General features: G+C 49.1%; 1 protein-coding gene across 2 annotated transcripts in view; it reads right to left on the bottom strand.

Annotated features, from left to right (window-relative positions):
* SIDT1 (SID1 transmembrane family member 1) overlaps nt 1-16330 on the bottom strand; it is a 315540-nt gene that overhangs the window by 272979 nt on the left and 26231 nt on the right. For both annotated transcript variants that reach the window (XM_084835330.1, XM_084835331.1), the window contains exon 2: nt 5168-5289. In XM_084835330.1, coding sequence (XP_084691456.1) covers nt 5168-5289 — 122 coding nt within the window. The remainder of the gene's footprint in view (nt 1-5167; nt 5290-16330) is intronic.

Here is a 16330-nt window from a genome sequence, read left to right as displayed (position 1 = left end):
TTAGCCTTCCTGATGCCATCCCTGCAATTCTGTGCTACCTGTCTATATTCTTCCTTTGTTACTTGGCCTTCAGGTAATCCCTAAGCTTTTTGTGAAGCCACATTGGCTTCTTCTGTTGTCTTCCACCTTTTCTTCTTGTTGGAATTGTTTGTGATTGTGCCTTGAGAATTTCCTTTTTTAAAAGCTCCCACCCATCTTGGACTCCTTTTCTCGTTAGCGTCGCTTGCCATGGGACCTTACTGATCATTGTTCTGAATTTATTAAAATCAGCTTTCCTAAAATCCAGGGTTTGGATTTTGGATCCAGTTTGACTACACTCGGCTTTTGCTTCCCTTTGAACCAAGAACTCAAGTACAGCTTGGTGGCTTTCCCCCAGACTTCCTTTAACTGCTACTTTATCCACTAAGTCATCTCTGTTGGTTAGGATCAAGTCAAGGATAGCCGATCCTCTAGTTCCTTCCTCTACTTTCTGCAGGAGGAAGTTATCCGCCACACAAGTCAGGAATTTCCTGGAGGGGCCATGTTTTGCAGAATTTGTCTCCCAATTCTGCAAAATTGGAGAATTGTACTGTAGAAGCATCTCACTGTAGAAGCATCTCACCTACTTGGACCATAAGGTCATTCTCCAATGTCCACTTCTAGGTGCCCCTGCCAAATGAGACAAGGCAGGTATCTACAAGAGAGAGGGCCTTTTCAGTAGTGGCACTTTGCCTATGGAATGGCCAGAGAGGCTTGCTGGTGGCTCTATTATGTTTTCAGAGGTTTTTATTCTCCCAGGCGTTTTAAGAACTATTTTAATGCATTTAGATCTTTGCATTGATCTATTTTTCTGCTGGTTTTACTTTGGTTTTATTACATACTGCTCTGTTTCATCACTTGCTGCTGGTTTTATCATGGTTTTATTATGAGCTCCTTTATTATCATTGCTTTATGGATCATGACTACACAATGCTGAATCTGCTGGAGTGCATCTGGGAGGAAGTGGATTTTGCAACCACCCAAGTGCTTTATACCTCTACTGTGATGAACGTGCAAGTGTAAAACATGCCACATACGAACATGCAAATGCAAGTGGTTCTCAGTGATTTATGCAAGTGTGAAAAGATATCACAATGCACCTTAAATAACAAACCCAATTTCAAAAATTTACTTGCATTTATCAGTGGAAAATGTATGCTATTGTTTGAATGTAGTCTCTAATTCAGTGTTATTAAATAAATATTTGTTTTCATTTTTATTCCTTCTTCCTCCAAAGAAATCTGGGTACTGTACATATTCTCCACACCTATTATACTCACAACAATCTTTTGAGGTAGGTTAATCTAAGAGATGGTGACTGTCCCGTGTGCACCTGGTGACAAGTTCATAACTGAGCAGGGATTTGGACCCACATATTCCTGCTCCTAGTCTGGCATTCTATCTACTAGACCATACAGGTGGTAATAGTGGCTAGTAATAGTTCTTCTACCCATCTTTGCTTAAAAAAAAACACACCCTAAATTTTGCCACCAAAATGAGCTTTCTACATGCATTCATTCATGAGTTATTCCATAATCCCATGTTGGAAAATGGCACTTACACAGTTCATACAAAAGAATGGGCATGTCTACCCAAGCTAAATGTGCTCCTATATGGGTCTGAAGGACATGCAAACATTATGATCCTCAGCATACCTATTTTTTCACGGGGGTCTATGGCAGATCCTGGACACAACTGACTAGCTCCTCTCTACTTCTGTTTTCTGCCTAAAGATGGAGACAGTTCTGAGTAACAGCTGGATGTTATATTTTTGAAAATGGGTGGGGGTGGAGGTCAACCATTGATTGTTTCTTCATCCCAGCAGTCCTAGGTGCAACCTGAAACTATCACACTACCTGATAGATCCTACTATGAATGTCTGCAACCTCCACCCATATTCCGGCTTAAGACTCTGGCCATGTAGACTTTATGACTTCAACATGAAGTCAGACTTTTTTTCTCCTCTCCTGAATTTTATAACATCTTGCATGATGAAGAGATCTAGAGAGCTTGAAAACTTGCACATTCTTTGAGACCTCTGAGTTGGCCTAATAAAGTTATTGCCCTGGTATGGCTATTACTATAATTGTGTTATTAAGATTATAATGGTTTTGTATTGCTTTCATATGAATTATTGGACATTGCTTGAGGCAGAGAACTAGGGTATACATTTTATAAATAAATAAGCTATCATAGCAGAAAAGGTGAAAGAAGCCTCCAAAGCAGATAGATGATTAGAGCTCCCAATATTTGGGTTATTTGGAGGGGAGAGGAAGGGAGGGGCTGTGATACAACTATATGCCATCTTCTCCTTTCCACCCAATGAGATCAAGTTAGTTAGTTATTAGATTTATTAGCCACCCATCTGGGTGGCTACCCAGCCACTCTAGGCTGCATACAATACAAACAACAACACGAAATACAACAAATTTACATAATCAACTGAACAAAACAACACTGCTAAAAAAATAATAAAACCTTAACCCACCCTAAACGCCCACCTGAACAGCCACGTTTTCAATGCCAGGCAGGAATTCATCAAAGAGGGGGCATGATGGAGGTCACTAGGGAGGGAATTCCACAGAGTGGGGGCCACCACAGAAAAGGCCCTCTCCCTAGTCCTCACTAGCCTAGCTGTCCTGGCTGACATAAGACAGACAGATGGCCTTCCGAGGCCGATCTCGTTGAGTGGCATCCCTGGTGTTGTTGGAGGCGCTCCCTTAAGATAGACTGGGATGGAACCATATAAAGTTTTAAAGGTCTGCCAACACCTTGAATTGGGCCTGGAAAACAACTGGTAACCAGTGCAACTCCTTCAGCACTGGAGTGATGTGGTCTCGCCGACGGCTGCCTTTAATCAAGCGAGCCACCACGTTCTGCACCAGCTGCAACTTCCAAACTGTCTTCAAGGGCAACCCCACATAGAACGCATTGCTGTAGTCTAGGCGAGAGGAGACCAGGGCATGAACTACTTCCTGACTGTTAGAGCAATACGACAATGGAACCAATTACCTAGGGAGGTGGTGGGCTCTCCCACACTGGAGGTGTTCAAGACGAGGCTGGACAGCCATCTGTCCGGGATGATCTGACGTGGATTCCTGCATTGAGCAGGGGGTTGGACTCGATGGCCTTGTAGGCCCCTTCCAACCCTGCTATTCTATGATTCTATGATTCTACTGATGGGAGCAGATGGTCAGGAAGGTAGGGGCGCAGCCGCTGTATCAGATGGAGTTGGTACAGCGCTGTCCGGCTCACAGCTGACACCTGAGCCTCCATGGACAGCTGGGAGTCTAAAATGACCCCGAGACTGTGGACCTGGTCCTTCAGGGGCAGCCGCATCCCACTGAACATGAGCTCAACATCCTCCAATCTCCCCTTGTCTCCCACAAGAAGTACTTCAGTTTTGCTGGAGTTCAGTTTCAACTTAACCCTTTCCATCCAGCCACTCACTGACTCGATACTTGGACAGGGTTTTTACAGCCAACCTTGGGCAGAGTTGCGTGTCATCCATATATTGGTGACACTGCACCCCAAACCTCCTGATGACAGCTCCCAGGGGCTTCAAGCAGATGTTAAATAGCATCAGGGAGAGAATAGAACCCTGTGGCACCCCAGAAGTGAGCAGCCAAGGGTCTGAAGTCTCCTCCCCTAGAGCTATCTTCTGGTACCTGCCAGAGAGGAAGGAACGGAACCACCGTAATACTATGTCCCGTATGCCCAACCCCTCCAGGCGGTCCAGGAGGATACCGTGGTCGACGGTATCAAAAGCCACTGAGAGATCAAGGAGAACAAGAAAGGAGCATTCGCCCCTATCCAGAGCCCTTCCCATATCATCCACCAAGGCAGCCAAGGCCATTTCTGTCCCATGCCCAGGCCTGAAGCCTGACTGAAATAAATCCAGATAATCAGCTTCTTCCAAGTGTGCCTGCAACTGCAGTGACACTACCTGCTCAATCACCTTGCTCAAAAACGGCAGAATCGAGACCGGGCAAAAGTTGTTCAAGTCTTGGGAATCCAAGGAGGGCTTCTTTAACATTAGTTTTACCACCGCCTCCTTGAGGGCTGATGGCATCACTCCCTCCTCAAGGGAAGCATTCAAGTCTCCCCCTGCAGCTCATAATGAGCCAAGATCAGCAAGGATCAAGTAAGCATGTGGTCAGCCTTAAAGATGAAAGCACCTTGTCCACTTCCTCAGAAGGAAGAAGTTGGAATCCATCCCACACAATCGGTCTGCCATTGGCCGCCCCTTGTTCACTAACTGTATCCACAGCGCACGGAATAGCCCTCCTCATCCGGTCAATTTTATCTGCAAAGTGCTTTGCAAACTCATCACAGGAGGCCTTAGAATGCTCCATTGGTTCCAGAAGAACTGGACCAAACAGTTTCTGGACCACTTGGAACAGCCTCCTAGGACAGCACTCTGTGGATGCAATAGAGGCAGCATAAAAATTCTTTTTTGCTGCTCTTATTGCCATGTGGTAGTCTAAAGCTACAGCTCTAACCCGTGTCCGATCATCTTCGGAGTGAGATTTCTGCCACCAGCGCTCTAGCCATCTCACCTCCCGCTTCAGAGCTCGCAACCGTGGGGTAAACCATGGCGCAGTCTGAGCTCTGTTCTGGGGTCTTTCAGAGCCACCCAGTCTAATGCCCCGGTGATTGCAGCATTCCAGCCATTCACCAGGGTCTCGACCAAGCGGCCGTTTGCATGCTCCAAAGAATCCCCAAGCACAGTCAGGAATCCATTTGGATCCATAAGGCGCCTGGGGCAGACCATCTTCATGGGTCCTCCAGCCCTGCGGAGGGGTTGTGGAACCAAGAAGTCCAACCCTACCAGGTAGTGTCTGACCATGACAAGGGGGTGGTGGATATACCCCCGATTTCCAGATCACTCCCCACCTGTCTGGAAACAAACACAAAGTCTAATGCATGACTGGCTACATGGGTGGGCCCAGCTGGAATAGGGTGCAGCTCTCAGGAAGTCATGGTCTCCATGAAGTTCCGAGGCACTCCCATGAGGATGGCCTCCAAATGAACAATGAAGTCCCCCAACCCAACAAGTTAGGGGACTGCACACGCACATATAGGAAACTTTAAAAAGAATAGCATCAAACATTGCAAGGTGGGCAATAACAATACTATGACTACTTACAGGCCTCGAAAAATAAGTGGGACCTGCCAGGACAGCACTCCCTTCTGTTGCCGAACTACAAACAAAACTGGATACTGAAGATTTTCAGAATCACTCTTTACATTAACCCGGACTGCATCCACCTATGGAGAGAGAGACAGTACAGGTACTTAATAATTGCAAACCACATTATCTCTTCCCATTCAAAATAGTATGTTAGGGCATTTCCAGTTCTACCATTTAGTTGTGGTTATCCCTCATGATGCTACTCACAACAATGAGACAAGGCAGGGCTTGATTCCACCAGAACTGTTGCTACCTGATATAAAATTGTATTCAGAACAGACTCAGGGCCAAACGAGATGCAACAATAGACACATCACTTAATTTTTAAGTTATTAATAACAGGGATCCCACAGCAGTCCCAACCAAAGTTCCCCACATGACAGCCTTTAGCCCCCAGAAAGAAGCTCCCATTGGCACTAATGGGAGCTTCCCTCCCAGGCCTAATAGAATCTGCGGGGGGGCGGGGGTATTTATTACTTATTTATTACATTTCTATACCATCCCGTAGCTGAAGCTCTCTGGGCAGTTTACAAAGGTTAGAACATTAAAAGTACAATATGCAAAATTTAAAATATAAAAAACACACAGACAGCATACACAAAGACAATATATATCTAAAAGCAACTTTGAGCAATCAGCCATATCATAAAACACATCCAGGATCAATTAAAACTATTCACATGCTGCCAAATGCCTGGGAAAAGAGAAAAGTCTTGACCTGGCGCTGAAAAGATAACAATACTGGTGCAAGCCAGGCCTTATTGGGGAGGTCATTCCACAACTGGGGGTCCACCACTGAGAAGGTCCTCTCCCTTGTTGCTGTCTTCCGAGCCTCCCTTGGAGGAGGACCTCAGATGTTGAGCGCACTGTATGGGTATGTTTCAGATGGGAGAGGCACTCCGTCAGGTACTGCAGTCCCGAGCCGTGTAAGGCTTTATAGGTTCAAACCAGCACCTTGACTTCAGGTTCGGAAGCACAGGCAGTCAGTGCAAGTGGGGTAGAGTAGGTCTTATGTGTACAGACCTCCTGGTCCTTGTTATCAATCTGGCCACTGCATTTTGCAGAAGCTGCAGCTCCTGAACCAAAGGCAGTCCCATGTAGAGCACATTGCAGTAATCTAACTTGGAGGTTACCAGAGCACAGACAACTGAAGCCAGGTTATCCTTGTCCAGGTAGGGGCATAGCTGGGCCACCAACCAAAGTTGGTAGAAGGCACTCCGTCCACTGAGACCACTTGAACCTCAAGTGACAAAGATGGTTCTAGGAGAACCCCCAAGCTATGAACCTGCTCCTTCAGGGGGAGTGCAACCCCATGGTTGAACACCCTCCATCCAGTCAGGAGAACCACCCACTAACAATATCTCAGTCTTGTCTGGATTGAGTTTCAGTTTATTCACCCTTATCCCGCCCATTGTCACAGCCAGGCACTGATTCAGCACATCTACAGCCTCACCTGAAGAAGATGAAAAGGAGAAATAGAGCTGTGTGTCATCAGCATACTGATGACAATTCACTCCAAAACTCCGGATGACCACACTCAACAGTTTCATGTAGATGTTGAACAGCATGAGGGACAAAATGGACCCCTGTGGAACCCTACACTGGAGAATCCACAGGGCCGAGCAATGTTCCCCAAGAACCACCTTCTGGAGCAAACCAGCCAAGTAGGAGCAAAACCACTGTATAACTTCCATTCAGATATTGTTTCACTAGCCCTCCCTGCCTAGGATTGAGGTTTATAAGCTGGAGTTTCCAAAGCCCCACCCAGGGCTCAGCTGCAGCACATCAGAGGCTTCTAAAAGATGTCCTCCTCATGAGAAGGGCACTGCTCATGAGGAAGCCTTTACTCTGAGGAGCTTTCTTTTGTAACCAGACACCACTCCTCACAGGGATTGTTCTGGCCTACTGCTGCCACTCCTGGGGGCTAGGTGGTCGCTTAGCCTCCATCTCAAAGGCAGAGGGTCCCCTCCTCTTGCAGGGATGGACACACAGCCATCTGCCCTGACGAGTCAGGCTCCTCCTGGTCTGCCTCCCAGTCTCTGGCATGGGCTGCTCCTGGATGTGGTTTGTCTCCAGGAGCTCTGGTTTCTCCTCTGAAGAGAGTTCCTCCAATGGGGGCATGGCATCGTCCCACAGTTCAGATGAAGATTTTCCCCATGCCTACTATTAACAACTTTTCTAAAGATGCAACAGCAAGTGACATGTTTAGCATTATATCTTGCTTGGCTCTTAGGCAACCCTTAAGTATATCTTCACTATTTACTGATATCCCACTTTTCAGAATAAAAATCCTTCCAAGGCAGCTTACAAGTAATATGAATACACATTAATAAAAAAAAATATAAAAAATATCAGCAACTCATAAGGATAACATAAAGATTGTAAGGATCCTTCCCACAGGGCAGTTGATGGCAGAAGAGACAGTCCAGCTGCTGCAAGGGGCTGAGGTGTTATTTGCCTGCTTCTCTTCTGGCATCCTTCCTACACAGCAGTTGGTGGTCGTACTCCTGTGGGGGCAGTCCAGCTGCAACAAGGGGCTGAGGTTTGTCACACATAAGAACACAGAAGCTCTTAATGGGACAAACGCTCTTATCCCAGACCACAACCATTTTTGCAACAGATGCATTGCTAGAAGCACAGGCAGATAAGGCAGGCTGGATAGTGGGCCAATACTACACAGCTTTGCCAAAGCCCCATATGTGCATATTCAATGCTTCTATTCAAATATCCAAGTAACATTATACCAGGGCCATGTGACTTTCATCTGGGATCCACAAGCTGTTGCCTAGCAATATCACACAATGTTGTGTGGGATACTGCCCATGCTGAGATAATTAACAGATAAGGAATATCCTGTTCGGCTATTTAAGCACCTCCAAAACAGTCAGTCTTATGAGCAGCTGTTAGGACATTTAGGAGGTAGCAACCCAAGCACCCTTCTGTGGGTCCCAATATTTACCTTGCATTGATGAAAATGGTGGCTGTTCATAGAGATCACCTTCCTGTAGCATATAATAGCCAAATTATATTATTTAGGCCAAGGCCTGAGGTTACTGACAAAGTGTTTGTTCAACCCTTGCTCTTCTTAGTTCAGTACATGAAGCATGAAGGTTCTGACTGGCTGGATCAAGAAAGTGATCAATGTTCCTTGAGAAAGAGAGAAACCACCTTAGAATCACAGAATAGTAGGGCTGGAAGGGGCCTACAAGGCCATCGAGTCCAACCTTAAAGAAGAAAGGGTACTAACACTTCTGAAGAAACATACCTCAAGAGTCAGAAGTTTTAAATAACTACCAACCAATACTAACAACCCATGATATGATGCACATGGGGCAAGATAGCCCAATAGTTACAGCACCTCAAAGAGGTCTGATTAAGAAAGTTGCTCCAACAAAGTCTATGACTGAACTGATAGTCCAGTACACCAACCGCATAGACAAGGCCTAACCATAAACAAATTCCACCCAAAATTATTCCACTTGCACTTTGTTCAGGACAGTATTATATATGACATATCCAAAATCTAGAATCAGTGACGTAGGCCTGAAAAAACTGTGATCTTTTCTGTTTTTCGTAGGATCCCAACGTCAGTGGTGCCATAAGACACTGAGGGTATCATATGGCATTCAGCCCACAAGGATCATGCCACTTCTGTAATGCTACCACTTGTCCTTGCAGGATACAGAGAAGCTGCATCAGGGTTGGGTCTGTAAAACTACCTGTAGTAGCACCCATTTTGTTCCCACTCAGGACTCATTTGCTGGCTCAAGCAAACCATGCAGGCTGAGTCATAGGCAGCAGACTCTGGTGAGCCAGAAGCCATGAGACAAGGGCCAAATAGAAGCCAGGACCAGAGAACAAGCCAGGAGTCAGGACCAAAGGGACTAGACACACACATGCACCTAGGAAGACCTTATTGGCACTCAGCTGGAACTGGAACCCCTGCCCAGAAGAATCCGATGGTCAGCGTGGGTGAGTAGAGTCAGTCCAGAAAGTTTTCCACGGAGAAGCTGCTGAGAAATACTTCAATGGCTTACCACACAGGCGGAGCTGCACACAGGTCCACCAGCTCTTAACAATTAATCTGGAGGGAATTCACTGAGAGGAGGAAGTGTGCTAAGAGAGCTGCCCTTTTAAGGCTTTTCACTCCTCAGGGAAGGGGCAGAGCCTGGGAAGAGTCATCTGTCCCTGAAGGAATAAAAGGTGTTCTCGTCTAGTAGATGTAGATGTTAAATGCAAGCTAATTCCACCCAAAACATCTTTGCATGCATAGAAAAGGCGATCTGTGCAAAGGCTAAAAATAAATAAGCCTAGAACTTCCTTCCTGCTGGCTGCTATTCCAGATGTGTCCTCAAGTCTATCCAATGGACTGTAGGTGGATGAGCCTTATGGTTTGTTCTCAAAGGTTGCCCTAGCATGAGCCTCCCAATTATTGGAAAATGACAGTGTTCTACTGGGGAATGTCCTTAACTTTATGTTAGCCATGACCTAATCCAACTCATATAGCAGAGGCAGTCCAGCAAGCCCTGTACCAAAGTGGATGCCTCATATCCAGTATGTTTCTGAGTTCTTCTGCTTAGTAGCTGACATGGATTAAAACGAAGCTGCACAACACTGCCATTTCTGTTCTTGCCTAAACTTCACCACCAAAGATGAACTAACGTGAGTGGCAGCCCCAACCACATCGGATGAATTAACTGAATATTGCATCCAGATTTCATTCATTTCATTTCTTATATTTCTATACCTCCCCATATCCGAAGCTCTCTAGGTGGTTCACAAAAATTAAAAACCAGTAAAAACACATTATATGAAATATAAGAAAACATTTACATAAAACCCATATAAATCGATAGCACACACAGACAACATATATCTAAAAACCATTTCAGATTGATAATCACTGGGTAGAATAGGTCTCACAAAGATATAGGGAAGCTCATCGTTCTCTTTCTGACCCATGAAGGCTCACCCAAGAGATAAACTGGAAGTTATGCAGGTGAATGGCTCCTGGGCCTGGCACACAGAGGCAGAGTAACGGTGGTGAACAAATAGGCTCTGTCTCTATTGTGGAGCTGCCAATTCTGCTGCTGCCTGGCCAAATCAACCCCTGGGCCAGGAGAGTGGCAGCCCCAGCCTGGCTGGGATTAGCATCAGTACACTCACACCTCTTGATCCCTCTTCAGATCCTCCACTCTGCAGCGGTGTTGATACCAGCAGTGGCTATGATAAACCCTGATAATCCTGTTGGGACTCTGCAGTACCCCAGTGTCAGGAGCGCCCTGGCAGCCTCTTTCAGTCTATTCCAACAGCTAACTCAAGACACAGACAAAAGGATTCTTTTCAAGGCTTTAATCCTTTTACTACTTAATGACTCTTTCAGATGCTAATCACCAGCGACTAAGCAAGGAACAGCAGAGTAGCCTATGCTTCAGGTTAGGCAGTTGGTCCCCGTTTGAAGGAGAATTATGGGAAGAACCTGAACTTATGGGCTAGGGAGAGTTCCTCCCCCTTTCCCTTGGGTCCTCGGGATGCGACCGTTGCTTGCGCGCCAAACAAGCGCTATGCCTCCTTTCCGTGCCCTCCAGCTGTTGTCGCTCCCGGCATTGGCGCTGAGCATGCAGAAAGCCCCCGTCCAGCGCTTTCTTAATGCCAGGGTCACTATGTATCTCAGGAATGCTGGCAGGAGGAATCTCTGCCAGCTGCTGTGCCTATGAGAGATGAGCGCGCTGAGCGCATTGAGCAGGGGGTTGGACTCGATGGCCTTGTAGGCCCCTTCCAACCCTACTATTCTATGATTCTATGATTCTCTCCCACGGATTGCTGTTCCTCCTCAGAATCAGAACTGCTCTGGGGTTCTATCGGCTCAGCTTCCACCCTGACGTCATCCCCACTCCCATGAGGCCGCCCCTCATGCTCCTCCCCTGGGGCTCCGGGTTTGTGGGGGTACAGCTGGTGGAAGCGCCTCAGCAGCAACGGAGCATGCACATTTTCCGTGGGTTCCCAGGATTGCTCATCTGGCCCGTACCCCTTCCAGTCCACCAGATATTGCAGGCGGCTGTGAGAAAGGCAGGAGTCCAGAATCTCTGCGACCTCAAACTCCTCCTCCCCCTCCACCAGCACCAGCGGCAGGGGGGAGCCGGCCGAGTGATGAGGGTTGCCAGAAACCGGGGGGGACAGCAAGGACTGATGAAAAACAGGATGGATCTTCATGGGGGGGGGGGAGAGCCAGGTGAAAAGCAGCAGGGTTAATCTGGGCCGTAATCTGGAAAGGCCCCGTGCGGCGAGGTGCGAGCTTCCTTGCGGGCGAGTGAGAGGGGAGGTATTGGGTGGACAACCAAACCCAGTCCCCCATTTGCAGAGACAGACCCGGCTGGCTCTATCGGTAAGCAGAGGCCTTGTAGGCTGACTTGGCTTGCTTGAGGGAGTCCCGTAAGAGGTGGTGTACTGCTCGCAACTCCTCTAAAAAGTCATGGGCCACCGGCACCGAAGAGGGAGATAGGGTGGATGGGAAAGCCTTGGGGTGGTAACCAAAATTGGCAAAAAATGGAGTTTGGCAGGTGGAAGCATGGCAGGCACTGTTATAAGCAAATTCTGCGTGAGGCAGCAAGGAACACCAGTCATCTTGCTGGTAACTGACATAACAGCGCAGATATTGCTCTGGAGTCGCATTGGTGCGCTCGGTCTGACCATCCGTCTGTGGGTGGTGGGCGGAGGAAAGAAGGAGCATCACATGGAGAAGCCCAAGTAGCTCCCTCCAGAAATGGGCAGTGAATTGGGCCCCGTGGAGCCGGAAAATATGCGCCAAAAAAAGCTCCGCCATCTCCCTGGCTGCGGACAACCCAGAGCAGAGGATGAAATGGTCCATCTTAGAAAACAAATCCACTACCACCAGAATAGTGGTCTTACCGTGTGAGCGAGGCAAATCAGTGATGAAATCAAGGGGGAGCAGTTTCCAAGGTCCTGAGGGGGTAGGCAGGGGGTGAAGCAAGCCTGTGGGCTTGCCTGAGTAGGCCTTCGGCCGCTGGCAGGTTGGGCAGGAGGCAACATAGGTCTTGATGTCCCAACACACATAAGGCCACCAAAAATCCTGCATCACTCCATGCAGGGTCTTGGCGAAGCCAAAATGCCCAGCTGTGGGGGAGTCGTGGAAGTGATTGATGGAGGACCTTCTCGCGGAGGGGTCTAGAAGGCACATAGACCCGACCAGAATGGTAAAGCATGCCACCTCGCAAAGAGAAGGGGGTAGAGTGGGGGGGCAGAGGCTAGCCCCAATTCCTCCACTTTTGTGCGAACAAAAGCATCCTGAGCCTGTGCAGGGTGAAGGAGCTCCTCCCAAGAGTGAGTCACTGCAGCTGCCACCAGGCTCTGGGCGGGAAGAATCGGGAGGGTGATTTCCTTCACCCCCTGGCTGGAGGTCCAGCTTATGAGAAAGAGCATCTGCTTGTAGGTTGTCAGAGGCCTTCACATGGCAAATCTTAAGGTGGAACTGGGGGGAAAAAAGCGACCACCTAATCTGTCTCTGGTTTAAGGCACGGGCTGTCTGAAGATGTTCCAGGTTGTGATGGTCGGTTCTAACTTCGACTGGGTTCTGTGCCCCCTCCAGCAGATGACGCCAGGTCTCCAAAGCGGACTTGATGGCCAACAGTTCCTTCTCCCAGATGGTATAATTCCTCTCAGACATGTTCAGCTTCCTGGAGTGGTAGGCACAGGGTTGCAACCCACCGCCCGCCCGATCTGGCTGAAAAAGCACCACCCCCACCGCAAAGTCAGAGGCATCCGTTTGCACCACAAAAGGCTTCCTCGGCTCAGGATGTAACAGGATCGGGTCAGAACTAAAAAGCTTCTTAAGTTCCTCGAAAGCCAGTTGGGCTGATGCCATCCAATGAAAAGGAGATTTCCTGCCCTTAAGGAGGTCTGTGAGAGGAGATGTCAGCCGAGCAAAGCTGGGCAGGAACTTTCTGTAAAAATCAGCAAACCCCAGAAAACGTTGCAAGTCCTTCTTGGTGGATGGAGCCTGCCAGGAGAGGGCAGCCTGGACCTTTGCAGGATCCATCCTGATACCATCAGCTGAGATAATGTAGCCAGGATAGTCCAAAGAGGTTAGGTCAAACGCACATTTCTCCAGCTTGGCATACAGATGGTGCTCGCGGAGGCACTGGAGGACGGCGGAGACATGGTGCTGATGGGCATGGGGGTCCTCAGAAAATATAAGTAAATAATCGAGATACGCAATGAGGAAAGTGTCCAAATAGTCCCGGAAGGTAGCATTCATAAAACGCGAAAATGGGGGGGGGAGGCGCAGAAAAGCCCAAACGGCATCACTAGGCATTCATACGTTCCGTACCGGGTGCTGAAACAGGTCTTCCCCTCCCGAATGCGAATCAGATTGTAGGCGCCACATAGGTCCAACTTTGTGAAAATCTTGGCTCGCCCCAGGTGCTCCAGCATCTCCAGTATGAGGGGGAGAGGATACCTGTCAGGGATCGAGACCGAATTCAACACTCGGAAGTTGTGCACCGGGTGGAGCTTTCCCTATTTTTTGGACACAAAGATGGTAGGGGCGCAGGTGAGGGAGGAGGAGGGGCGAATGAAGCCACGTCTGAGGTTTGTGTCCGGCTCTGACATCGAATACAGCTGGCCAGCAGGGATGGTTGCCCCAGGAATGAGGTTAATGGCACAGTCAAAAGGGCAGTGAGGGGGGAAGCTGGTCAGCCTCCTTGTCAAACACATCCCAAAAAGCCGCATACTTCTCTGGGAGGATCACGGTAGCTGAAGAACTGCCAGAAGCAGACGAGGGGGGGAGGGAAGGGTTAAGGCCTGGGCTGGGACTGGCACCTCGGTCGGGAGGCAATGCTCCCAGCAGTAGGGAGATGCAAACTCCACTTGCTGAAGCCCCCAAGAAATCTGAGGATTATGCTTAGAGAGCCAGGAAACACCCAGCACGATTGGGTACTGGGGAACCTTGGCCAAGTGAAACTGAATCTGCTCAACGTGGGACTGGGCGCGCAGAATGAGTGGAGCTGTAATCCGGGTCACCGCGCCTGAAGAAAGAGGACGCCCATCGATGGTCTCCACTGCCAAGGGGGCAGGAAGAGGCAGGGTAGGAATCTTGTGGAAGGGGGCGAACGTTTCGTCCAAGAAACTGGTCATAGCCCCAGAGTCCACTAAAGCTAGGGCCTCCACCCCACCCCACTGGGAGGAGCAGAGGTGAACACGCAATAGCAGATGGGAGGGTAGGGGGGGTTGTGGAAGGCACCTACCTGGTGTGGAACTGACCCCCACACTGGAGACCCCCAACAGATTTGGGGGGCAGCCTAGTCAGGCCTGGGGACGAGGAGGAGGAGGAAGGAGAGGAAGGGGAGGCAGTGGGGCTGTGAGTCTAGCGCGGCAGGTTTTGGCGAAATGTCCTAGTTTTCCACACCGAAAGCATCGGCGCTCTGCGCACCGCTGCTCTAGTTCCTCCGGCAGCAGCGGGGCTCAGGTAGCTTCCAGCTGCATCGGGGTCTCCTCCGCCCCCAATGCAGGGGTGGGGGTGGGGGAGGGGGCAGAAAACGTGGGGGAATAGGAGGAGGGAAATCCCAGCCCCAGGCACCCCGCTGGGTCTGCCGGCGCCCCTCCAGCCGACTATCTATCTGGAGGCAGGTCTGGATGAGGTCCTCCAAAGTAGGCGGGCTAGGCGTGCACACCAACTCATGCAAGATCTCGTCATTCAAACCGTCCAAAAACTGAGCCACCAGTGCGGCATCATTCCACTGTAAATCCTGCATTAGCAAGCGAAAAGTTGTCGCATAGCTGGAAACTGAGTCCTCGCCCTGCCTGAGGCGGCGAATCTCCCAAGAAGTCATCTGCATGTGCAGGGGGTCACCGAAGAATCTAGCCATCGCTGTCATGAAACTGTGATAGTCCCTGAGCAGGGGGTCGTTAGCGAGAAGAAGTCCCAAAGCCCATTTAGCCGCCACGCCTGAAAGTAGGTTAATGATGAAGCTAACACAAACCTCTTCTGTCAGGAAATCCTCAGGTCGGAGGCGCATGTACAGCTCCGATTGGGCACGGAAAATCTGAAAAAGTCCTTTCTCACCAGAAAACTTATCTGGCAGAGCCGCCGGGCACTTGTGGCGGGGGGGAATCGGAGGTGGTGGGGGTTGAACCGCAGCTTTCAGATTCTGTACAGCAGTCGTCAGTTGAGCCACTTGATCACGAAGAGCATCAGAGCTTGCACCTCTGGGTCCCTGGCAACCTCCATTGGCGGTAGGAGAAGAGAGAGAGAAAAAAAGAGGAACAGGGACCAAGCTGTCAGGAGTGCCCTGGCGACCTCTTTCAGTCTACTCCAATAGCTAACTCAAGACACAGACAAAAGGATTCTTTTCAAGGCTTTAATCCTTTTACAACTTAATGACTCTTTCAGATGCTAATCACCAGCCACTAAGCAAGGAACAGAAGAGTAGCCTATGCTCCGGATAGGCCGTTGATCCCCGTTTGAAGCAGAATCATGGGAAGACCCTGAACTTATGGGCTAGGGAGAGTTCCTCCCTCTTTCCCTTGGGTCCTCGGGATGCGACTGTTGCTTGCACGCCAAACAAGCACTACACCTCCTTTCGGCGCCCTCCAGCTGTTGGAGCTCCCGGTGTCGGCATCGAGCGTCCAGCAAGCCCCCCTCCAGCGCTCTCTCACTGCCAGGGTCACTATCTCAGGAATGCTGGCAGGAGGAATCTCTGCCAGCTGCTGTGCCTGTGAGAGATGAGTGCGCTCCTCTCCCACGGATTGCTGTTCCTCCTCAGAATCAAACTGCTCTGGGGTTCTATCAGCTCAGTTTTCACCCTGACACCCAGCAACTTTCCAGTATTTCAGAATAGTGTGCCTGATAACTTTATCATCGCTTTGTGGTGGCATACCTAGAAGAGATCCCAGAGGAATATAACCATCATGTCACTTTAGTCTTAGTGCGGCTCCCAGAACATAACCTCTACCCAAAACCCTGAGAAATTTGCCTTTTACCAGGAAGATATGGAATTGCTGGTGCATGTCATCTCTCCCAATGGTCAACCTCAAATGGATCCCCAAAAGGTGGTGGTTATCACTGAATAGGCTGTGCCTGCAGATGAATGGGGAGTCCAG

This window comes from Heloderma suspectum, chromosome 2 (assembly GCF_057233095.1).
Source record: "Heloderma suspectum isolate Gila_16-S chromosome 2, 16-S_ref, whole genome shotgun sequence".
In the NCBI taxonomy this organism is placed as follows: domain Eukaryota; kingdom Metazoa; phylum Chordata; class Lepidosauria; order Squamata; family Helodermatidae; genus Heloderma; species Heloderma suspectum.
This window is presented reverse-complemented; position numbering and strand designations above follow the sequence as displayed.